The 25908-nt window shown below is 40.9% G+C and overlaps 1 protein-coding gene across 3 annotated transcripts in view; it reads right to left on the reverse strand.

Annotated features, from left to right (window-relative positions):
- PRKN (parkin RBR E3 ubiquitin protein ligase) overlaps positions 1-25908 on the reverse strand; it is a 1352534-nt gene that overhangs the window by 1017807 nt on the left and 308819 nt on the right. The window contains exon 1 of one of the 3 annotated variants that reach the window (XM_045500230.1): positions 11458-11612. The exons of the other annotated variants lie outside the window; for them this stretch is intronic. Coding sequence (XP_045356186.1) covers positions 11458-11565 — 108 coding nt within the window. The 5' untranslated portion in view covers positions 11566-11612. Of the gene's footprint in view, positions 1-11457; positions 11613-25908 lie in introns of those variants that run through there. 3 annotated transcript variants of the gene reach the window in all.

Genomic DNA, 25908 nt, shown 5'->3' on the forward strand with positions numbered 1-25908 from the left:
GAAAGCGTAAGCAAGTGCGAGTTGACTTCTACCTGAAAGTACAGAACATCTTAAAAACAGCAAGCCGAAAGACCATAAGTATTTCCTCTTAACACGAACGACCAGTAGCTGCTAGCTCGTCGCCTACCCATCCCTTTTCAGTGCTAGTCAAACGCTTTCTCCAACGGAAAACAGTTTGTTAACACCAACAACCAAGTGACTTTTCTCAGCGATATTAAAAGCCAATCCTGTTCCTCATTCAGGCTACTTATAACACTAGCCTAATTCTATTAGAGGTCAGCACAATTCCTTCGCCACCAAAAATAAAACATCAGCATGAGTTTCTTCTTTAGCACGGACACCAGCAATGGGCATGATTTCTTATCTACCCCATCCACATTTTACGGGGTTTATTCCATTTCTTTGATTTTCACAGAAGCTTAAACCTTCATTGGAGTAAGCTTTCTGGTTGCAAAGGTAATTTTTAGTAGGTCAAGTCAACCTATAATGGTTACATTTATATCTTAGTGTAGCTTCAAAAACTAATTTTAATACATACACAAAATAGAAACAGAACAGATCACTTTTTAGATTAAGTTTTTGTGTTGACATATTTATATTTAATTGGCAAATCCCATTCAATTATGTCTGTGGTCAAGAGAGCATACTGGAAAGACAGTTTTACAAAGTGAAAAGCTACAGGTGCTACCCCTACTGTAGGAAACTCTGAAATACACAGGAAATATGAAATATGCTCTGCTTGAGCAAATTTTCTGGATGATTAAAAGCTATAAGTGCCATAAATTTACCCTTAAACATCAGGTGTGATTCTTATACTATCCACTACCTTCTTAAAATATTAGGATCATTAGCCAATTGATGTTGGCAATATAATTATACACATTCCACAAAAATATTAACCATTTGTATCGTTCAGCATCTAATAAAGCCAGTTAAATTAGGGTCCTATTTATTCACAGAGAAAAAAAATAGTAAATATGTGTGTTTCAAATTAAAACTGGCAGTCTACTGAGTATGTAATTTAAATGTATTTCAAGTCTTATCCACTTCCAGAGCCCCAAGATAGAGATCAGTGACAGATGTCAGTGTTCAGGAATTGAGAAACCCACAACGGGAAAATTCATGATGTTTAAGTAAACTCCCCTCTCTTCCATAGTAACTGAAAAATAACCTCTCTTCTCCTAGAAAGCCTGTCCGTATTTTGCATAGAAAGCTCAGTGGATGGGCAGAACCTGAGACCCTGAGTTAAGCAACCTCACAAGTGCCCTTTCCCAGATCTCATTGCTGTATCAGAAAATACATGTCTCTGTTATTTGGGTCAGTTGTCATGGGGATGCTAAAGCGAAACCTTCCTAATCAGGTAACCTCCTGCTTTGAGATTTGAATAAACACAGCCAGACCTCTCTTTATCATCAAATGACCACCTACTCTTTTGGGGGGTTTAATACTTAAAACATATACATTGTTTTTCTATTAAGAAGGCTTTTCTTGCCACATAAAACGTTTAATAGCAAATTCCAGTGCAATTAGGACATTTTGTCTTTATTTCTTTCCTTTTTGACATGAGCTTCAGCTGTTGACTGAATCTCTTGTTCCCATGCTTGTTTTTTCTCTCTCTCTTTCTTTCTTTCTCTCTTTCTTTCTCTCTTTCTTTCTTTCTTTCTTTTTGTTCATTTGTTTTACTGCTGTCAGGAATGATCTTTCTTGACAAGGTAAGTTCAGTCGACATATTTGGACACTGCCTCTCCTAGAGATGTATCTTGTTGACCTTTTCAAATTCAGATTGTTGTTTTCATTGTTTTGATATAGTAAGATGAAAAAAATGGGGTAGTACTTAAATATAAATATAACTACAAGCAAATGGTAAGAACATGGGATTAGGAAACTAGACATTTTAAAACTATTCATCTTCGTTTCATTATTTTGTTGGCTTGAGGTCTAGGGGACAATTTCAGTCTCCTAAACTACATTTCACTACAAGACACAAAGCCCTGGAAGGTGGTATTTACTATTTCCCCATTAAGATAACATAATGGTTACTGTAATTTTTTTTTGTTTTTTGAGGGTAGGGGAGAAGCAGGTGAATTCGGAATTCATCCAGAAAGAAGAATATAAAAGGAAAAGCTAGCGTCAAAGCCAAAGTAAAATTTGCTTTTACTTATTCTATATGACATTTCTCTCTCCAGCCTACCAAAGCAGTATACATGAATATAATGATAGCAACTAAATGAGTTATCAGCATCTCCAGAATAGATGTTACATGTTTTGGCATACTAATGGCAGCCAGTTGGGATATTAGTAGTTCACAAAGAGTCCTATAGGACTTCTTGTCTCTGGAAAAAAATCATTTACTGAATGATACTGAAAACCAACAGCTTGGCTCTTGAGTGTCATCTGAGCATGGAACATGGCCACTCTGAACTTATGAGCCTAGCGGGCACTTTCTGTACGTGGGTTTCTCCGCCAGACCACTAATGCTTCTGGCCCCAATAGCCATGACTAGTTGTCAGACATCCAGACCCAGGTCAAAGCCAGACCAACACACATGGCCACCCAGGGAAGGGGAGTGATTTTGGGCTCAGGGCGAGGTAATAATCTGGTGTGCTTTCAACCCATTTGTTCAACATTTGCTCCTAGGAGCCACACAGCACTTCCTGAGGACAGTTCTGAGAAGAAGGGACGCTGCTAAGCGCTCCTGTATGGTTGCAAGCAGTTCAGCTCTGGGCCCAAACCCAAATGCTCATTCAGCAAACTAACACCCTGCAGGTACTGGGAACCTTCCTCTTTAGAAAGCAGTTTGGTGATCAGGTGCTGTTAATCATGCATGTCCCTTGGTGACTCACAGCCCACTTCCTGCAGCTCTGTGAATCCTGCCTGCCAGCTCACACAGGACTCTGCCTGCAAAGAGCTATTACAGCTGAGTTCTGGCATGGGAAAGGTGGGCTTTGAATCCTGGCTCTCTCCCTTCCTGATGCCACGACCATCAGGACAACTCACCGAGCATCTCCGACCTCAGTCTCCCCACTTGTAAAAGCAACAATAGTAAGATTTCTTACCTCCTGAGTTGCCGTGAAGACCAGATGAAAGGACACAGTTAGAGTGTTATCTGGCATGTAGTAAGCATTTAGTTAAACTTAGCGATTATTATGTGTAGCATCCATTCTGCAGAGGTACTTTGCACCCCGCCTGAGTGGCCTAACCTTTATTTTTGTTCTGCCCATCATCTCTATTTCCCATTCTGTGCCGCCAACAGGGGAGGGGACAGGGCTCAGCGTGTCATTACGCTGTGTTCACTTTCCCTTCTTAAAAGCCATCCCTTCCCCCCTCCCTCAAACCTGGCTGCTCTACAGGATCTTGAAACCCCCCCCCCCCCCCATTTTTAAACAAATGAGCTTGTGGTGTGCAGACATGAGCAGGGCACGGTTGACGCTGTGGATTATTTTGTCCCAGCACTTTTTTGACAGGGGCCTTTCCCTGGTGTCGATCAAGCTCCTCAAGGGTACGCAGTGCCGTCAGATACCCCACCCCCAGCCTCTGACACCTAGGAACATGCTGGAACATTCTTCTGGCTGTCCTCGTGAAGGACGTGCTGGCCTCCCACATTTGTTTTCTTCTTTCTTGTCCTTCAGTTTATTGACCCAGCACGGCGAGGAGGAGAAACCAGGATGGCAGATTTCACATCGTTTTGTGGCCAGTGAAAATCTTTGGCTAAAGATCTGGCTGCAGCCAGTGCCAAGTGGCTATGAGTCCGCACGCGGTTCATTATTTCTTAATTTCCTATTTGCATGCGAGCCTCTAGGCCAGAGACATCAGTAAACATCGAGACATTTGTCCCCATAGACTCTGGGACACTTGTTTACCAAGTGCCCACTGTGCTCCCTTCATTGAGTGGAGAGCACTCACATATGTTACACTGAATCCTCATAACTCTGTAAAATGGTTATTATTATCCCGTTTATAAGAATACAAATCACATTCAAAGAGGTCTTGGAAGGAGAATTTGAAATCTGGTCTGGCTGACACCAAAGCTCATGATTTTTCTTTCATCACACTGTTTTAAAGGATAATTTTAGAAAGAAACAAGAAATCTGAGCTGCAAAAATACTATGTGAAACCGAAGATTCCCTAGGTATGCTGATTTTGTTTATTTGGTTGCAAACTATTACAGGAGTAGGGAATTATCCCTACATACATCATATACTTTTATCCGAAGTCCCTCCACATGTGTGTGTGTAGGGGGGAATAATCCACCAGTATTAACAGATCCTGAGAGACTAACACAGTCAGAAGAGAGTATGTTCAGAGACTGATACAAGTCAGGACACAGTATGTTCACTTAGTGACAGCTAATGAGACTTTGACTATATATTTTGAAATAACAGTACAACACTTTTGAAATTACAGTATATTTTGAAAAATACTGGTTCAAATTATCAAACTATGTGTATGTAGTAACATAATAGCTACTTTCACTGGGACTTTCATTTATAATTTCATTGCGAGATTAGTTTTCTTTTGAGAAATGTTGGGTAGCCAAAGATAAGTTTAGCCATTTGAAAAGTTTACCACTTACTGGCTAGAAAGCAGCCAGTTTTTTTTTTTTTGTTTTGTTTTTTTTTTTTGAGTGTTGGTTGAGTAAATAGACTGTGCTTCTCAGACAATGCATTTCCTAGTTTTGTGCCAATAGAGTTTTCTTTTTAGGGGTGCCCGGGTGGCTCATTCGGTTAACCATCTGACCCTGGCTCAGGTCATGATCTCACGGTTCATGGGTTTGGCCCAGTGTTGGGTTCTGTGCTGATAGCTCAGAGCCTGGAGCCTGCTTCAGATTCTGTGTCTCCCTCTCTCTCTGCCCCTCCCCCGCTCTCACTCTCTCCCCTCTCTCTCTCAAAAATAAATACACATTAAAAATTTTTTTTAATAAAAGAAAAAAGAAGAAGCTAAAAGGTGTAATAAGAGTATGTCACAAATTAGGAAATCTTATTGGGATTTGAAAAAGAAGGAGGTGGAGGAGATTAGGAAAGACTGAAGCCAGACTATCTAAGCAAAACTGCCTCCGTGGGAAACGCCTACAGAGTTTTAATACTTTTGTTACATATCCTTTGTTCTTGGTGATACAGGAGAAAGGTCATCTAAAGAAAACTATTACACAGTTGCCATCACAGACCTTCAAGGAGGAGCACAGGTGGTAACCAGAAGCTGAAGCAAGTTAGTGGCTCAAGGGACAGCTCAAAAAAACCACTCGGGCTCATTTTGTGTGTCTTGAAGAGCTGGAGTGGGGGTCAGGAGGTTGACTTATCAGCTTCTACCTGGTTTTGTCCATTTCTCTGTGTGTCGGGTACCTACCGAAAAGCCTTGGCCTGGTTTAACAAGCACGTTCCATATACTGCACAGAATGATTTGTTTTATTCTCTAGTAAGTGGTTGTATGTGCAAAGAATACAAGTTCCCTGGCCCAGCAGCACCACAGAATGATCTGTTGCAAATGTTTTATCCTCTGGTGCGGGCACATACGTTTCTCAGGAAGCAGTTAAAATGAAAGAAATGGAACACTCAGTACTTACAAAATGGTTTTGAAAAACTTTTAGTACAAGAATTGGAAATCTGATATGTTAGAGACATTCTACACACACACACACACACACACACACACACACACACACACACTCTACACATAGAGGCATAGAACATATACACATGTAAATAAAATTTTGTAACTAATTTTGGGCGGACACGAACTCAAGTTTCAAGTCTAGTCTATAACCCCAAGCTAGGAGTCCCCAGTCTGTTCCCTGTATGTCTGGAAATTTGAATGTATTCTTCAGAGCTCTAATGAAATATCTTCCAGCAAACCTCACAGCCACCCCAGCCCCACCTGTGAGCGGCCAGAACCTCCTGTTCAAATTTCCACTTAAATACTTAGCACGTGCTGCAATGTTTTGCTACTTGGTTGGCTAGATTCTTCTGTGTCACTCATTTTTCTATTGTTTACGCCACGCACACATAGAAGCATATGGAAGGTCCTACTGAATGGCAATGACCATGAAGATTTATTTGTCTATTAAAAAAATAAATAAAATCATTGGGTTAACAAAGGAATTTTGCTTTTCCTAATGACTCTGCCTCCCTAAAATACGCTGAACTTAACTGGTTATAAAAGAAGTTGGAACCGTTAAATGCAACCTACACACAAGGAAGGAAGGAAGAAAAATTAGAGGGTCTGACTGTCTTATGTCACCCAAATGGTCACACACATGCACACAGATCCTCACAGGTGGGAGCCCCAGACCGACTGTCATCATCTCTGACACAGGCACACCTCCACCCTCTTTAAAACAGCCACGCAGGGCATTCCTGCTGTACATTTGGCCACCCTTCATACAGAGGACTCCCCTGTCCTATCACACTGGTTAGACTAAGTCATCACCTGGGCCAAAAGGCAGCCTGGGACTAAGGACCCTGCCCACCAAGGGCACTTCACAGAGGAGAGCTACTACACCGAGGAATCCAGGCTTCACTCGGACAGTCTGAATATTAAATACTTGAACACGTTAGACAAGTGAAGTAGTGTAGACACCAAGAAATGGACAGAGAGAGAGAGAGAGAGAGAGAGGGATGGAGAGACAGCAAACAGGGAAAGACCAGGAGGTAAGAGAGGAGAGGGAGAAAACAGGAGGTGGAAGGTGAAGTAAAGGCGGGCAGGGGTCCAGGCACAAAAGTAAGACGGCGATGACCCAGTCATGGGCTGGATGGAGAACCCACTTCTGGAGGGAGCCACTAAAGCTAACAAGGTCCTAAATATAGTGAACACTGATGTCCCAGCCGTATACATCCTAGCAGGAAGTGCTCGGAGGAAGCGTGGTTTCTTCTTCCTCCTCATTTCCTCCAGCACTTATAGTCCGAACCACCCTCCTCCAAGGCATTAAAGTGCATTTCCGTTCCTTATAACTTAGTTTAAGGAACACTCAAATCCAAATTTGCATAATAGTAAGCTAGAGGGGCTTTCTGAGTTTGTGATGCATGGAAGGCGGGTCTGAGCTCTGGATAATTAGGGATGACTGGGTGGTCAAGAAAGGAGAGCACAGGCTCCAGAGGACTGGTCCCAGGCCCCTTACAGCACAGCAAGCAGTGGGTTCTACCCCAGAAAGTGGCTATTCTTTGCTCCCCACGTGAGGGTCCTGATGTGGGCCCCTCCCAGCATCTCCTTTAGCATCTCCAGGTGCAGACTGAAATTCTCTTCGAGTCTAGTTGAAACTCTCAGTCATGCTCAGACACCTCAAAGGCACTTAAGTCATATTCTAACATTTGCACTGGTAAACCAGACACGGGGGTCAGGAGGATTGGGAGGATGAAGACGAGTTAATCACCCAGAAGATTCCTAAATCCCCATGTCTATTGGAGTTGGCCTTTGTGTTTTCATACGTATTGGTTATTAATACTCCATGGGGCGCCTGGGTGGTGCAGTCGGTTAAGCGTCCGACTTCAGCCAGGTCACGATCTCACCATCCGTGAGTTCGAGCCCCGCGTCGGGCTCTGGGCTGATGGCTCAGAGCCTGGAGCCTGTTTCCGATTCTGTGTCTCCCTCTCTCTCTGCCCCTCCCCCGTTCACGCTCTGTCTCTCTCTGTTCCAAAAAATGAATAAACGTTGAAAAAAAAAAAATTTAAAAAAAATACTCCAAACTACACGTGCTTGAGGCAACGTGGAATTTCAAGTGAAAGCTATATGGTTTGCAGGCAAGAAGGGGGAAAAGGGTTCACTGGAACTGAAGCATCACATATTTGGGGGGAAAACCAGCAAAAACAAACAGACAAAGAACAAGAAAATCCCCAGTCTTTCCAGGGCAGAGTATGGTTCTCACCTAGTCCCCTTTGGGTAAAATTCATTCCTTTCTTCATCTGCACACATGTGGCCCCCTCAAATGGAATATTTCCCACATCATGAAATCAAGCTGTATTTATAAACGTATGCTGAGAGAAAGTAATAGACGATCTACCTGTGGGGTTTTTTGTTGTTTTTGTTTGTTTGCTTATTTTTGTTCTTCCTGTTTGTGGACTAAAAGGACAGAAGAGGGACAGAAATTAGAAGGGAAAAAGGGAAGTACTGAGTTGGATCTACAGTCCACGTTTGAGTGAAACAATCCATTTGGTTGGCCAGGGTGCCTTTCCCTGTCTCTCACTCTTCCTGGGTCCGATGATCACTCTCATCCGAGCCAACAGGGAAAGTGGCCACACAATGATCAAAGAGGGCACCTCGTTCAGCTTAGTGGCAACTCGTGGATGAGCAGCGTGGTGTATTTTCCAAGAGGTGGACCGCTGCAGGCCTGAACACCTCCAAGCCACAGCTTATTTGCAGCAAGAGCAAACGACATTGGCAAGAAGTAACTTCCCACTCCTAACAAGCGAGTTCATTTTAAGACGTGATGATTCAAGCTTTCATCTGCCACAATCAGTCTCATATTTTCAGGATGATGAGATTGGTAAGTGAGGCTGGTTATCAAGTGTCCACGTGCAATGGTGTTCACATTGTCTTCCTTCGACCTGGCAGGCTCGAAACCTGTTAAAGGAGCTTCGACTTGATTACAGGAAGAAACAGAACATGCCGAGGGAAAGGTCTGCCTGATACAAAAGCGGAGGTACTTAAGACTGCTAGGCTTCCCGTACCCTAAATTTGCAGGAGCATCCGGGGATCCCTCATAGACAGTCCCTCAGAAACGCACACAGATGAGAGCTTGAAAGAGACCATGCTCAGCTGTCTCGGGAAGGCCACATGTGGTCAAACTCAGAGGAGACACCATTCCCTCCACGGAAGCCCAGTTCTAGGCAGAGAGGCAGGACTCATGTGTGGACCCCCATTTCAAGTATCCAGGAAACAGCTCACGAGGCATTTATTCAAGCAACCTGAATACATCACAGCTCTCTGCTCTCTGCTCTCCTCTCTCCTTATGAATTTCAAGCCAGGGAGATGTCTTCCTCACACTTCTCTCGGACGTCTAAATGCTGGGGGAGAGGGGTCCTCTGGGCTATATTTGGCCTAGTTTTGTTTGGCCACGTGATCTTTAAAACACCATAAATTTGAAAGCCATTATATGGGCAAGCCCTGAAGACAGCTGGTACCACCACTTGCAAAGTTTCTTATCACTGCATGATTCATAAAATTTTGTTCCCCACATGGTTCCTATAACCATGAGCAGGAGTCCTCAATTTATCATGCTTTCGAAAGGCCCTGAGCGAGAAACTGGACGCTCACCCGTACTCAGCAATTACATTCCCTACTTTCCATGTGCTTTAAGGAGGTTGTAAGGGGTAGGGAAGGGTATTTGGTGTGATTTCTCTCTCTCTACCCCTCAAAGCTAAATAAATACTAATTCAACTATCTTACTTACTTTGAGTTCCAAAATAAATCTTCCAGTCAGGGTTGGGCTAATCCCTTTATCTCTCCTCTCCAAGGCCATCGTGATCCCTATCCTTGTCCTCCTCCCCTGCCCTCCCCACGTCCAGCCTGCACAGTTAACAGTTCTCCTAAAGGGCTCTGCGGACTGGCTCTCAGCAGGTGCCTCGGTGCCTCCCAGCAGAGACATACATTACCTACCATTACGATTGTGGCAATGCAGTATGAGGACGTAATGAATTTTCAGCCACTTAAAAAAAAAAAAAATGCTGGTGTAAAGAAAAGGAAGCATCTGGATTCCATACAGTATCCTTAATGTACAATATCTGCTTTTTATCTCAGAAAGACTTTTTCTGAGGCAGCTAGACCTTCGGATTAACGTGCCCGGGCAGAGGAGCTTGATTCTGAGGTGAACTTGTTGTTTCAGTCGGAGAGACACCGTCTGGGAGCTTTAATTTAAACAGAAACCCTGCAGGACTCACTTGTGCATACAGCTGTCAAAGCAATTCAATATCCAGAGACAAATAGGGTATAAATACCTACCAGCATATTGTACTTGGACGCAACATCTTTTAGTGTTGCCATGGGGCTCCTGGGTGCCTCAGTTGGTTAAGCGTCCAGCTTTGGCTCAGGTCATGATCTCGCGGTGTGTGGGTTCGAGCCCCGAGTTGGGCTCTGTACTGACCGCTTGGAGCCTGGACCCTGCTTCGGATTCTGTGTCTCCTTCTCTCTCTTCCCCTCCCCTGCTTGTGCTCTATCTCTCTCAAAAATGAATAAACATTTAAAAAAATGTAATTATGTTGCCATATTCTGCACATTGTCCGATGTGCTTGATTTTAATATTTCATCTAATAGAATATGTAATCTGGCCTGTTGTGTAGTAAATAGTGAAATAAATGCTTATGTGGTTTGTTAGGGCAATTAATTCAAAATAAGGGACAATGATAACATTATAATATGACATGTTATCAGTTCATACAAGAAATTTCTCTAAGGAGCACAATATTCTGAAAACAGGGGTATCTATATTATATCGTAGAGACAAGCAAATATCCATTTTTCACTTAGGAAAAAAGGTATACCCTTGTAATAAGTTTAAGACACCGGCAAGCAAAATAAAGCTCAGGGACAGAAAAACCATTGTCCCCTGTCTTCTTGCAGGCCAACCTCCCCCCGGCCCCCCACCGCCCCTGCCCCTACCAACACACACACTTCTCAGACACGCTCTTGGCCACCCCGCCCACTCTTCCACCCTCCCCTTTCAGCCCACGCCACGTGTCTCCACCTTCTTGTCCTCCTCACACTCTCCTCTCCGTCCGACCACATCAGGCCTCCCCGGATCTGCTTGGTCTGACTCTGGGAGTCTCCTGAGCCGGCCTTCTCTCCATTGGCTCCGACTACCTCGCACTTCTGCTGGTGATCACAGTGACCTCTCACTTTGTCTCCCTCCCTCCCCTCTCTCCTTCCTTTCCAATCTACTCTTTCAAGTTGATGGGTCTACCCCACAGCCAGGAGCAGAAAGGTCTCACTATCAACAAGGCTACATCACCTGCAAAGCTAGGGTCTCTAACCACGTCCCTTAAAGCCCGCATGACCCGCTCCCAAGGTTACTGCTTTCTATTCTCCAGGGCACTTTTTGCCCCTGTCACTAAAACTATGTCCAAATAACCAATCTGTTTTGCCCGAAAACACAGGAGAGGCGCTGCCATGCAGTGGCAAGAGCAGTAACTTCGGAGTTAAACACATCCATTGGAATCCGGCCTCCACTGCTCGCCAGATGTGCACCTCGGGGCATCAACTTCTCTGAGCCTCGGTTCGGTCTGCTGTTAAAGAAGGAGGATAAAACTCCCCCCGCAGAATTGCCTTCAATTGTCAATAACAGAGCACCGTCACCCTCCGCGAATGGGAGGTATTATCAACCAGGCATTTATCACATCAGGAAGTAAGGTAAGTGCTGACCAGTTTGTATCACCACAACCCACACCGTGGGCCCTCTCCCTTGGCCACCGCGCAAGTCTCCTTCCTTAGAGTAGCTGCAACAGCCAAGCATGAGTCCCCAGCCACCAGAATTACCTCATGGATGCAATGACTTAAGGAGCAGCAGGTGAATGGCTCTTCCCCGCTCCTCCCGGTTCTGGACAAGCCCGTGGTGTCTCCCTCCTGTGCTGGGAGCCTCAGCATCTCTGATTCCCTGCCTCCGAGTCCCCCTCACCCTTCCCCAGCCTGGCTCACTCCACTTATTCTGAAAGACAATGTCTGGGCATCGCCTCCCTCAGGAAATATCTCTTGTTTTCAGATGTTCTTCTCACCCCCTACCCCCACCCGCGCCCCGCTCCCACCCATGCTCATCGGAGCACACAGCAGGAAATGGCAATGACCCTCCTGTTCAATTATGTGCTTCTGTAACTGTTGCTGTCCTCTTCCCTCTCAATGTAAGAAATTCTTCACAATTTCTTCTATGTCCTAATTTTCCTCACTTAATTCCCATTATTTTAGATTAACTGGCAGCTGCCTATTACCGTACTCTCTCCCTCTCTAAGTGATACTTTTCGTAAGCAATTCACTACTACCTCCAAAGTGAACTTGCCTGTAATATAATTACATCCACTTATACACCCATTATAATTATAGCAACTTAAAACCCATCTGTGGAACAAAAAATGTTTCTACTTATCATGTTCCTACTGTACATAAGCAATCCTTGAATATCATAAACCACAAGAAGGGACTATGGTCGATGATCCCACCTTTATCTTTCTAGATGCCTTAGCTAAAAATGATGGGGTTTTTTTTTGTTTGTTTGTCTGTTTGTTTGTTTTGGTTTGGTTTTGGTTTTGTTTGTTTGTTTGTTTGTTTGTTTTTACCATGAAGCACTCCTGTTCTGATTCTTTTTAACTTTTATTAAAGTCAGAAGAACTACAGTGCTCACAACAGGGGGCTGGAAGGAAGACAGACTCACCAGCTCACTGGTGCTCTACACTGGTAATTCACAATTCTATTTCCAAAAAGACATCAGTAGAATTCAGATACAAACCCAAGTTACAACTCACCACATTCACTGAGGAGATTTTTCAGGTTTACCTCATAACACAGCAGAAACAGAAGATCTGTAAGGAGACATCCACGGGGACCCCCAGAGTTCTATGTCACACTTAGAGTCTCACTGGTCAAAAAGCCAAGGGTATCTACCTTCTGAACAAGTGGAAATATTTCCAAGTTTTTATTTGAGTTTAATTTTTAGGATTAAAAATGAATTTTTACTTTAGCCTATAATTAGGAACATTTTCCCCACATTACAGTTATAAATAAGTCAGGTGATAAGCAAGCATCCATTGATGCTAACAATTGACTACCAACATGAGCCAAAACAAGCAAATTCTTAAAATCAGGTGAACCAAAATTAATCTCATAAAAGGACAACTGTTAATGAGGAACAGCAATTCACTTACATATACTTTCTGAAGAAATAATAATGAAAACATAGGAAGATATAATAATACCAGAAAACATGTGTTACATGTTGCATTTCTTATTTTAAAAAAAAAATTATGTTATTTTAGGAAGAGAGAGCACAAGCAGGGGAGAGGGGCAGAGGGAGTGAGAGAGAATCCCAAGCAGGCTCCACACCCAGTGCAGAGTCCGATGCAGGGCTAGATCCCACGACTGTGAGATCATGACCAAAGCCGAAACCAAGGGTTGGACGCCCAGCCAACTAAGCCACCCAGGTGCTCCTGTGCTGCCTTTCCGAAAACTACCCTGTATGGTAGGTATTACCTTTTTTGTTTTTTGTTTTTTCCATTTCACAGATGAGAAAAATGAGGCTCACAAAGGAAATCTGTTTAGCCAAGCAGGGTAGGTACTAGAGACACGAAGACAACAGTGGGGAGCTGTGAAGTCTCTATTTTACCCTCTTTTCCACTCATTTGGTTCCACTGTTACTATCAAGGCATCCATGTTTCTATCACTGCTGCGTTATAAATATTTCTGGATATGCTATTTTCCCCACTTGCCTTCAGTCAAGCCTGTCTCTGTAATGAGAAGGCACAGCTCAATGTTAATTGGTTGGGGAATAACTGAAATGCCACAGAGATGCTTGTGGAATTCACCTGAAAGTGAAATATGGATTACCTCTGCCTTCCTCTCTAGAACCAAATAATAAACTAAATCTCTAACCTCCAATGGCAATAGGTTGGCACGCCACTTTTCTGAGATCACAGAAACACATCCGTTCTCTGCAGCTTAAACCTCCCCTGCACGTCATTAAGCAAAGAGATAATCATTTAAAAACTTTTACACTAGTTAGAAATTCCAGTATTAACCAGGAGGACAATCATACATAAACAGAACTGCACCAAAAAAAAAAAAAAATCCTTTTCGATTGCTTATTAATAATCATCCAAACTGATAATATCACTAATGAGCTAGAGCTAATTGTAGTAACTTTTTACTGCTCTCTTTGATAGGCTCTGTTATCCTAAGGAGGAGGACATCTGTGACATTTCACTTACCCAAACATCAAGTGTGACACCGCCGTTTAAGGAACTCTACTGCACACTTTTCCAGCGGGTTCTTCCTCCGCTCCCCTTTCTCATCTTCACAAGACTGACAGCCTGCCTGTACTCATGACCAGGCTTCATGCAGACATGATGGGGAGGGAGGGGAGGCTTATTACATGCTTCGTTCTGGGACCCCCATCCCTGCCTTTTCGTCTTTCACAGATTTCCTTGGGAAGATGATACCTTGCTTTCTGAATCAAAGGAAATTATTGTTTTTATCTCTTAAAAACAAACTTGAATTTTACTAAGTTTTTCTCACTAAAAAAATAAGTTTGAGATTCAAAAGTTTCTCAAAAAGTATCTCAAAATTTTATATAAAAATAAGTAAAAATTAAATAGTTCCCCGTGTCCCATTGGGAATAACAAGTTTCCTACAGCACTGGGGAAAACAATTTCTATAAATTACTACTTTAATCTACCAGTTAACGTTTGATTTTAAAATGTGTCCCACAAAGATGCTGTATTAATATAAATATTTGATAACTATTTCCTGGTCACTCTCAAGCATTAAGTATTTGCCCGACTTAACATAAATTAAACTCTAGTAAAGAAACAGAAACAAAACAAAACCCAATTGCTATAGGTGCTTTTTTTAAATCTGCAAATAAATATTATATGAATTAAATATTTTCACCGAATGTTTTGTGTGTATTCCTTCCACAAAATGAAAATATCAGAAACTATACTAGTGCTTTTGAGAAGTCAGTTCTCTGTCTCAATCAATTCCTCTGGGAATTCCCTTTCATACCTTAGGCTGCACTAAGCACCTTCTGTGCTTCTAGAACATTCTGTACCTATCATTATCCTGGCATCCATGAGACCGTCCTAACCCTCCATGCCTGCCCTGTGCTCCTCCCCAGTCTTATGCATGATCTGTGTGTGTGTGTGTGTGTGTGTGTGTGCATGTGCGTGCACATGTGTGTGAAAGAGACAGAGACAGAGACAGAGACTAAGACAGATGTACATCGTACTGAGATTCCAGTCAAAATCAAGGGTATGAGGGGCGCCTGGGTGGCTCAGTCGGTTAAGCGTCCGACTTCAGCTCAGGTAATGATCTCGCGCTCCGTGAGTTCGAGCCCCGCGTCGGGCTCTGGGCTGATGGCTCAGAGCCTGGAGCCTGTTTCCGATTCTGTGTCTCCCTCTCTCTCTGCCCCTCCCCCGTTCATGCTCTGTCTCTCTCTGTCTCAAAAATAAAAAAAAAAAAAAAAAAAAAAAAAAAATCAAGGGTATGATTTGATTGTTCTAAACTCAATCTAAAGTTTTTTGTGGGATAATGTTTGTTATTTATCAGGCACACACTGGGTAAATAAATAGAGAATATGTAAGTTTGGTAATATTATTTCTCTAGGCCAGAGTCATGTCTTTTCTAAACAACATAGGTGCATTTTACTAGGTGTTCATGACTAGGAATGTTATTAAAATGTCCACTGGAAAGCAGTCTCTTCAACAAATGGTTTTGGGAAAACCAGACAGCTACATGCAAAAGAATGAAACCGGACCACTTTCTTACACCATACGCAAAAATAAACTGAAAATTGATTAGAAACCTAAATGTGAGACCTGAAACCATAAAAATCCTAGAACAGAGGCAGAAATCTCTCTGACACTGGCTGTAGCAACGTTTTTCTAGATAGGTCTCCTTAGGCAAAGAAAACAAAAGCAAAAATAAACTATTGGGACTTATTCAAATTAAAAAACTTCTGCACAGCAAAGGAAACAATCAACAAAACTAAACGGCAGCCTATGGAATGGAAGTAGATATTTTCAAGTGACCAAATAAAAGGTAAGTATTCAAAATATATAAAGAACTTATAAAACTCAACACCCAAAAATGAATAATCCAATTTCAAATGGACAGAAGACATGAATAGACATTTTTTCCCAAAGAAGACATACCAATAGCCAACAGACACATGAAAAGATGCTCAACATCACTCATCATCAGGGAAACACAAATCAAAACTGCAATGAGATATCATCTCACATCTGTCAGAATGACTGAAATCAACAACACAAGAAACGGGTGTGGGTAAGGATGTGGAGAAAGAAGAACCCTTGTGTGCTGTTGGTAGGATTGTAAACTGGTGAAGCCACTCTGGGAAACAGTATGGAGGTGCCTCAAAAAGTTAAAAATAGAACTACCCTACACTCCAGCAATTACACTACTATTTACACAAAGAATACAAAAACATTAGTTCAAAGGGATACATGCACCCTGGTGTTTATAGCAGTGTTATCTACAGTAGTCAAACTATGGAAACAGCACAGCGTCCATCAATTAATGAATGGATAAGGAAGATGTGGTATACATATATACATATATATATATACATATATACATATATACACGTATATACATATACGTATATGTATATATGTATATATGTATATATGTATATATATATGTATATGTATACATACATATAAATATATGTGTATATATGTGTATATATATGTATATATACACATATATACATATATACACACATATATACATATATGTATACATATATGTATATGTATATATGTATATATATGTATATATGTGTATATATATGTATATCTATATCTATATACACACACATATATATACCTGTGTGTGTGTGTGTGTGTGTATACACACACACACACACACAATGAAATACTATTCAGCCATAAAAGAGTGAAATCTTGCTATTTGCAACAACATGGTTGGAGCTACAAAGCATAATGCTGAGTGAAATAAATCAGAGAAAGAGAAATGCCATATGATTTCACTTATATGTGGAATTTAAAACAAACAAACAAACAAACAAAGGGGGCACCTGGGTGGCTCAGTCAGTTGAGCATAGGACTTAGGCTCAGGTCATGATCTCACAGCTCATGGGTTCGAGTCCCATATCAGGCTCTGTGCTGGCAGCTCAGAACCTGAAGCCTGCTTTGGATTCTGTGTCTCCCTCTCCCTATCTGCCCCTCCCCCATTCGGGCTCTGTCTCTCTCAAAAATAAATAAATATTAAAAAAAATAAAACAAACAAATGACCAAAGCGGGGAGGGGAAAGAGAGAAAGAGGCAAACCAAGAAACAGACTTTTAACTATAGAGAACACAGTGATGGTTACCAGAGGGAGGTGGAGGGAGTGGGGATGGGGGAAACAGGTGATAAGGATTAAGGGGTGTACTTGCTGTGATGAGCATCGGGTGTTGAATCACTATATTGTGTCCCTGAAACTAATGTCATGCTATCTGTTAACTAACTGGAATTTAAATGAAAACTTAACAAAAACATCCATTTGAGCTTGTACCCCAGTTCAGTTTATTTATTGGTAAGTTACAACCAGGCATTGCACATACTGGTGTGAACGTTATAAAATATGCACAAAAAGAAAAGTTTTAAAAGGATGGCATGAATGAAATAAAAGAAACAGTTTCTTAAGTACATAAAGAATATAAGAATTGAAAATCCAAGAATTCTAACTATGAAAAATAAACAAAAAACTTTATTATGCATTTATTTTCCCAATCCAGTGTTTATTGGGAGGTTGTGATAATTTTCTATGCTACAGGTTACTGTTCTAAATGAAAGTGGGGGCACCAGGGTGGCTCAATCGGTTAAGCATCCGACTTCGGCTTAGGTCATGTTCTCACGGTTTGTGGGTTCGAGCCCCGCGTCAGGCTCTGTGCTGACAGCTGGGAGCCTGGAGCCTGCTTTGGATTCTGTGTCTCCCTCTCTTTCTGCCCCTCCCCTGCTCGTTCTCTGTTGCTCTCTGTCTCTCCCATAAATGTTAAAAAAATTAAAATAAATAAAAGATTTATTTTTGTTTCTTTAGTGATTTTTCTGGAGCTCAGTTTGTAAGCACAAATCCTGCACACAGAGGACATGATAGAGGTAAGAAGAAAATAAAATTAATGATTTAATGTTCCTATTACCTCCCCTTCTCTCCCTCCCCCCCCCTCACACACACACACACACACTCAGTCACTCAAAGATTTTCTGTGTCTTCAAATAGTCCCTAAGCTTATGAGTCAAAGTGTATATCACAAAGCCCAAGGCATGAACTGAAGACTTAAAAGTTAAATCAATAGTACGTTTTATCATGAAAGCTCTACAAATGTGGCATCTGAAATGCGTCCTAGGTATCTTTAGAATGCTACATCTTAATTTGATTGCCAGAAAAAGCACAGGAGAACAAGTCAGATATAAACCTTCATGGAAGGAAAAGTTAATCAAGACTGGTCCCTGGCTTAGTAGACACATTCATTCATTCATTCCTCCAGCAGTACTAAGTCCCTGCCAGTTCCACACCAGACTTTCTCTGAGTGCTGGGCACAGCAGTGGATGTGACAGATGAGCCCCTCTAAAATGTTTAGTCCAAGGGAGAAAATGGAGCCTGAACAGAAGCCTATTTTTTTTATATTGTATTCTCAGTATAGCAGAGAATTTAGGTAGATCCGTGACAGTGATCACAGTGACTGGGAGGCTCCTCAGGAGGTACCTGAGTTAATTCTTGGAGGAAGATGTGCTGTGAGCTGGCCCAGGGGGGTGCAGTGGTGATAAGCTAGATTTCAGTGTACTGGGAGCAAAGGAAAGGGCTGCAGGCAATGATGGAGGAGCATAGGGCTTGGCCTAGGTACCTGGACGAGGCACCCAAAGGCTGCCGGATGTCCTACCTCTCCAGACCCCACCGTCCAGGTTGTCAAGACACCCAGGACAAGGAGAGTTCCAGTGGTCATTTTCAATTGCTATTGCAAGTGGCAATTAGCAATGCCCAGCAAAGTCTCCACACTGACGAAAAAGGCCAGAGGGAGGGAGGGCTCCGTGAGAGAAGGGAAGGTGAATGTGGGACCTCCCCCACCTGGTTTAGAGGCAGCTGGCTCTGAGCCTGGCCCTAGAAACTTTGACTCTAGGTCCAAAGGCAACTCCAAAGCAGAAGGCTCCCTCACGACTACATAAACTAGATGTTATCAGCCACAATTTACGTATTAGGAAACAGAAGCTCAGAGAAGACAAGTAACTTATCCAACATCATCCTGCTAATTAATAAGTGGTAACGCCACCACTCACACACAGGCCCATGTGATCCCAAAGCGTTTTCTGCTACTCAACAAAAAAACGAACAAACTTAATTTTCTGAACTTCCTACACAGCTCTTCATGCTAGGAAAACAGTCCCATGTATAGCTTTGTTACAGCGTTACCCTGCACTGGAATTTGACCTTTGTTTTCTCCTATACTCCTCTAGTCTCATGAGATTGCTTCTCAGTTACCACGGAAAGCCACATCCCCTGGCACAGTCTGCTTGTATCAAGGGAAAGAGGCACGGTATTTCCCAGGACGGCAAGCAGAGAGCTTCTCTCATTTATTGACTAATGTTGCCAAAGTTCTGTTGAAAGAATAAAGTGGAACTGCATCCTATAGACCCAAATCGTTAGGGGGATGATGCTTTTCTACAGTGGGTTCCCATCCATAAAGGTCCCATCCTGGGCCAGTTTCAGGAAGGAAACGTACCGGGACAGGTATAATGCCGACCACGTCCCAACATTAGACGGAAGCCAGGAACTCACTGAATTGAACCTTTATTGGTTGAAAGCAATAAGAATGCTTCAGAGAAATATTGTTGTGTTGGCTTATTTACTCGAAAAATAAAATGGCAATGTTATATAATCATGGAGTCAACGCAACCATTTTCCTTTTCTTTTCTTTTGGAACCATTTTGTGATATGGCATTCTTGTTTAATGCAGGCCACAGATAAGACTATACTTACCTGCTTTTCTGAACTTCGCGTTTGAAGACCATAAATACTTTGAAAGAGCAATCTATCATTAACCTAATATTTGGTTAACCCAGGAGCTGGATAATAGAAAGTAAGCCTAATCTCACAAATGTACATTTCCGATAAGGGGTGGAAACTACTCTCATATTACATATCCTGTTGGAAAGAATCTGACTCTGACTCTAAAATCTTAATGATTACTCTCTTTGCTTTTACAGCTGCATTTTTTTAAATTAAATCTATAATTTCAAGTAGTGAAAACAGCAAAAATATGCCTGTGCCTAAATTTCTTTTTCTTTACATTTATTTATTTTTGAGAGAGAGAGGGCACATGAGCAGAAGAGGGACAGAGAGAGAAGGAGACAGAAAATCCCAAGCAGGCTCCGCACTATCCCAAGTGCAGGGCTGGAACCCACAAACCATGAGATCATGACCTGAGTCAAATCAAGAGATGGACGCTCAACCGCCTGAGCCACCCAGGCGTCCCCATACCTAAATTTCTTAAAAACTCATTTATATTTGTTCTTCTAAATGTTCTGACCTTTTTTTCATGTAGATGCTAAATGCATGAGTATACCTGTAGGGTATATTAACTATTAGATTAGTATTATTTACTTGTGAAAAATAATTCTTAAGAGTAAATTTTAATGCTATGTTTCTGGTAGAAAATTTTACAGTACAGAGCATACAATTCTACAGAAATGGAAGTTAAGCAAGAAACACACTTTTGAGGAAGAGGAAATAAAACAACACACATTATTCTCAACATAAATCAAATATTTAATAAACACCAGGGGCTTCACCTTCTAATTCTACATAGTGGATTTATTGATTCCCTTTTTAAAGTGTTAGAATGCCAGGGATATTCTGATAAAACTCCCCCGTTGATTCATGTAAGAATTGCCTCAGTTGGGCACAGATACAGAGCTAAAAACATTTAAATAGTGATTTCAGGTGGATTATGAAATCTGCAGTATGAGTTTATTACAGAAGATCATTTTCTTACTATGTGTAATTGAAAGCCAGAACTCCACACTGCACCCTGCCTGGAAATATGTAATGGAGCAAATTTCTCGCTTCTTTCCACACCTGTAAAAAATCTTAGCTTAGTGCTAACCTAAGATTAGCACATTGTTTCTAAAAGATCATTACATTACATGTTTTTCCTGTGAATAAATATTGACAACTCTAGAATTTAAATAGTGCACTTGGCTGGGATTATGGATTTTAGGTAGTCTGTGTATCTTCACAATAGCATTCTATGCGTGTCACATCCTTCATTTTTCTTAATGCTATAATTTCATGATTTTTCTTTTATTTTGGATGCTATTGATTAGTACACAAATTTCTTTGCTGTATGATCTCTTTTCACTGCTGATCCCGTAGAGGAACAGTAATATGCCCAATTTCTTTTACATGCCTTATGCCTTCTTGCAGTCGCTGTTTGCATTTTTATGGGCAAGTACATTTGTCAAGTATAACATTTGCAGTCATGTGATACAGTGGATAAAGACACTATTTCTAAGTCTTTAGCTTGGCCTAATGCCTAATGCTACATTGATGTCAGAGAGCTCCTTGCAATACTTTAGTATATATTTTAGACTCAGTCCATCATTGCCAAAATAGAATTCTGTATTTTAATTACTTGTAAAGGTACTTGTACTTAAGAATATATTTTGGAAGAGAGTTAAACATACCAATATGGATGTTTGGCTTCAACAGTCAGAATCATATCAGACTGAGACTTTTTGCTGGGCTTTCTTTGACTCCGCATGTGATGCAGAATCTTGAGCACTTCAGGGATAAAGGCTTCAACGCACAGCAGTTCCATGAAGGGTGTGTCAAGCTCTGACAGCGTATTTCACACTAATTCTCCTTCTGCTCAAGCTGGCTCCAGGAGCCAGGAACCTGCTGTAGCAGGATCACGTTCTACCGTTGAAGGTGAACTAGGCAACCAACTGGCGCTAGGCAGGGCTAGGTGATTCTTAGAACACGAGAAAGACATTCTAGGCTTCATACTGAATCTGTGAACGTGAATCCATCAACAGAACAAGAGAGATAAATCTTCATTTAATCCTACATGATACTATCATCTCACTAAAGAGGAAAAGTCATATTGAAGAATCTGGACAAACTTCATGAAACTCCTAAAGTAGCTAGAGGCATTCGATATGGCATTGTGGGGAGAGTAAATACCAGGATTTTTATCCAGTAAATTTACACATGTAACACACATATAAAAATACATAGGTATATATAAATATTAATAATAATATAATATTAAATAAAGTAGTATAATCCAGTATAATAATATATATCAGTATATATTTATATATTTAATATATATTTACATATTGTATCATATACTATAATAAATTTATACATTTAATTATTAATACTTATATTAATATATTAATGTTATGTAATAAATATATAAATAAGAATGGAATTGTTAAATAATAATGATTCATATTGAATGATATAAGTATTATATATGAATATAGATATATATTTAAATATAAATATTTATAAATATATATATATATTTTTTACTGAAAATAGTTTTATAACCCCAGGAACATCATCAAAACCATAATGATTTTTTTCCCCTGAAAAACAGCTAATAATCAGCTTTACTATTACTTAGAAAAATACCCACTAAAAAATACTTCCAAAAGTGTCCTATTAGAAAAACTGAATATACTAGTAACTCAGATTAAAGAATATTAGTTGCTTACTAAACCACATTTATTTTTAATATATGATTATATGGTCATTTTGATACTAATACATATCTAAGGATAGGTGATACATGAAACAAAGTTTACTTGGAAGCCTTTAAAGTTTTTCTATATAGTCAATATAATGTTGAAAGGTATATTTTTTTAGATTTACTTGTTAGTGAAATCACTATATATTTTCAAAAGTTTCTAATATATTTTGTTTTCCTTCATTATTGTAATTTGAAACAATGCACAAATTTCCTATTCTTACATATTATTAACAAATTTTTGATGTATTTGGAGAAGATTCCTTGAATCATAATGATGAGAATATACTTGCTCATGAATCTTTCTGTTTTTTAATGTTGGGACTATAAACATTATGTAGTTCACATGAGGAGGTACAATTCATAATGGCCCTCTGTACTCCAGGGAGTTAACTTCAAACTGAGATAGAGATTTGCTTCCCTTTAGAAAGGTCCTAGCCAAAAATAAATACTTACTTTTTATGAGCTTAGAGTGTGATATATAAATATGCATCCCTCTAAACTATCTTTATCATGGAGTAACCACCAACTCAAATGTTTTTAAGGTTAACTGAGTGCTCAGTGGAGTTGTAACAGAAACACTTAGTCACTACTCCCAGACAGTCTGTGTAACTGCACTCTATGCAGCATTAGATTTGATTTCTTTGTGGAGGTAACATTTGGGACACTCACAATAAGCCATCATCATGCCATTATAGATAAAAGGCTTCCTTGCAAAAATGATGGCATTTGTGGTATACCCCCAAAACCTTATCTCACGAAGTCCCAGTGAAATATGTTCATTTTGCTTTCACAAAGTAACTTACTGAGAACTGTCCAATGGAGTGTAAATTCTATGCCCAAGAAATAAAGCCAATCACTTAAGAGAACAGAAAAGTAGACTACAGATGTGACTGAGGTTATGATAAAACACTTTTAAGTGGTTTATGTGCCTAAAGGTTAATAAAGAGCATTTGTGTCCCATTTTCCTGGGTAATAGATTGGACACTATATGCTCTGTGTGGTTCTCTGATATATGAATGAATGTCAGTGTTGGCTTGATTTACTTGCCCTAATGTGTGTTTGCAGGGAAAAGCTAACAAAGAGGAATCTGAATTTAAGAATGTTTAAGCTTTGTTTAAAGGATGCGTTATCTCAATCAACTCACCTAAGTGATTTCCTTATCCTAGAAAGAGATGTCCTGCCAGCAGGTAGCGAGGTGTTGTCACTAGCCTTCAAGATGGGCTTCAGGGAAGCACACCCTTGTGAAATCCCTTCCCATACTGAATATGGCTGGGCCCTGGTTGACCAATATGATATGGTGGCAGTGACAGAGTGTGTGACTTCTGAAGCTACATTATAAAGAACAGTACGGCTTCCCTCTTGGCCTCTTGGATAGCTCACTCCAAGGGAAATCAGCCATATTGCTTTGGGGACACTCAAATGGTCCTGTGGAGAGTCCCAGATAGAGAAGAACTGAGGCCTCGTGCCAACAAGTACCAACGTGTTAATTTAATATGATTAAACCACATTAGAAGTGACTCTTCCAGTCTCAGTCAAACCTTTAGATGACTGCGGCCCATTAACACCGTCATGAAATACCCGAATCCAGAACTGCCCCACAGTCCTTCCAAAATGCCTCCTGCACAAAAGCCATAACAGATAATATATAACTATAGTTTCAAGCTACACATTTCAAGTAACTTGTTCTACAGCCATAGTAGCTGATACAAACCTCAAAGGTGCCATGAAATCCCCCTGTATTTTCTCACCTTTGTACGTGGGGCAAAGATGGAGATTTGTACAGAAGATGTCCCCTACCTGCCAGGGTTACTGTGGGGTTAGGCAGCTCAGATTGCTAGGTACACATGCTTAGGTACATACTCTAGAATTAAGGGCTGGTCCTCACATCCAATCTGTCTAGCCAAGCATACATATGAGAACACATTTATAATTTAAGATCTGAGTTATCAACATTTTCTCAGCACTATCCAGTTTAAGGTCTGTCTTCCTCACTAGAGGACGTGTTTTATTACTCAGACACTGTGGTGCATCCACCGCAACAAGAAACACACCTGGCATACAGTAAGTGCTCAATAAACATTGAACAAACAAAGAAGTGGCTTATATATATATATATTTTTTAATTTTTTTAATTTTTAAAATATTTATTCATTATTTGAGAGACACAGAGAGAGAGGAGAGAGAGAGAGAGAGAGAGAGAGAGAGAGCAAGCATGAGTGGGGGTGGGGCAGCAAGTGAGGGAGACACAGAATCTGAAGCAGGCTCCAGGCTCCGAGCTGTCAGCACAGAGCCTGACACGGGGCTCGAACCCACAAACCATGAGATCATGACCTGAGCCGAAGTCGGACGCTTAACCAACTGAGCCACCCAGGTGCCCCAAGAAACAGACTTTTTTTTATTGTGTTATGCCCCTGGGAATATTAGAATATTTGTTCCAGTATTATGACGGTCTATCCTGACTTCTACAAAAATGCCAAAGTGAGATATAGATAATAATAATGACAATAATAATCTCCTCCTCCCCTGATATACACAATATACACATATACGCAGGTGCGTGTATACACACACACAGACACACACACACATGTGTAAAAAAAGCAGCCATAATATTTATGAACTTTATCTGCCCCCAATTCTTTATTTCATAAGAATAATCTAGCAGGCTTCTAAGAAACCACATACCACATTTAAGCCATATGGCTCAGGTGGAGATAAAGTAGCCCTAACACACATATACGTGTGCACAAAAACACATGCACACACACTTTGATACCTTGGGTGCAGGCTTTGACTAGGGTTGGCCAACCCACATTACATCCCAGTGGTCAGTGTGGTAGGTGTAAGAATTGGTGTGCAAGGGGTGCCTGGGTGTCTCAGTCAGTTAAGCATCTGACTCTTGGTTTCGGCTCAGGTCATGATTCTCAGAGTTTGTGGGTTCAAGCCCCACATTGGGCTGAGCAATGACAGTACAGAGCCTGCTTGGGATTCTCTCTCTCTCTCTCTCTCTCTCTCTCTCTCTCTCTGCCCCTCCCCTTCTTGTGTGTATGCTCATGCTCTCTCTCTCTCTCACATACAAAATAAATAAATAAAATTAAAAAAAAAAAGGAATCAGTGTATAACCTGAGAGGGTCTGACAAGTGTCATTCCTAAGACTTTAGTGGCACCGTGAAATAATAGACACTCTTTCCACTAGGTTTGCTAAGCTGGAAGAATGTAAGACTGAAGCCTACAGTGGCCTTTCTGTCACCATACAGGTGCAGCCTACTTAATGAAGTAAACTCAGGAAGTATTGCTTAATGATTGCTGAATAATTCAACAAGTTCTCTTCATTTAGCAATTGTTCAGCAAGTTGAGAAAAAGAAGCAAACTCAGAAAGACCAAGGGACACATTCAATGTGTCTAAATCTAGTTTAAGCACCTGGATTAGGTCATGTCCAAGGC

Source organism: Leopardus geoffroyi, chromosome B2, assembly GCF_018350155.1.
Source record: "Leopardus geoffroyi isolate Oge1 chromosome B2, O.geoffroyi_Oge1_pat1.0, whole genome shotgun sequence".
NCBI lineage: Eukaryota > Metazoa > Chordata > Mammalia > Carnivora > Felidae > Leopardus > Leopardus geoffroyi.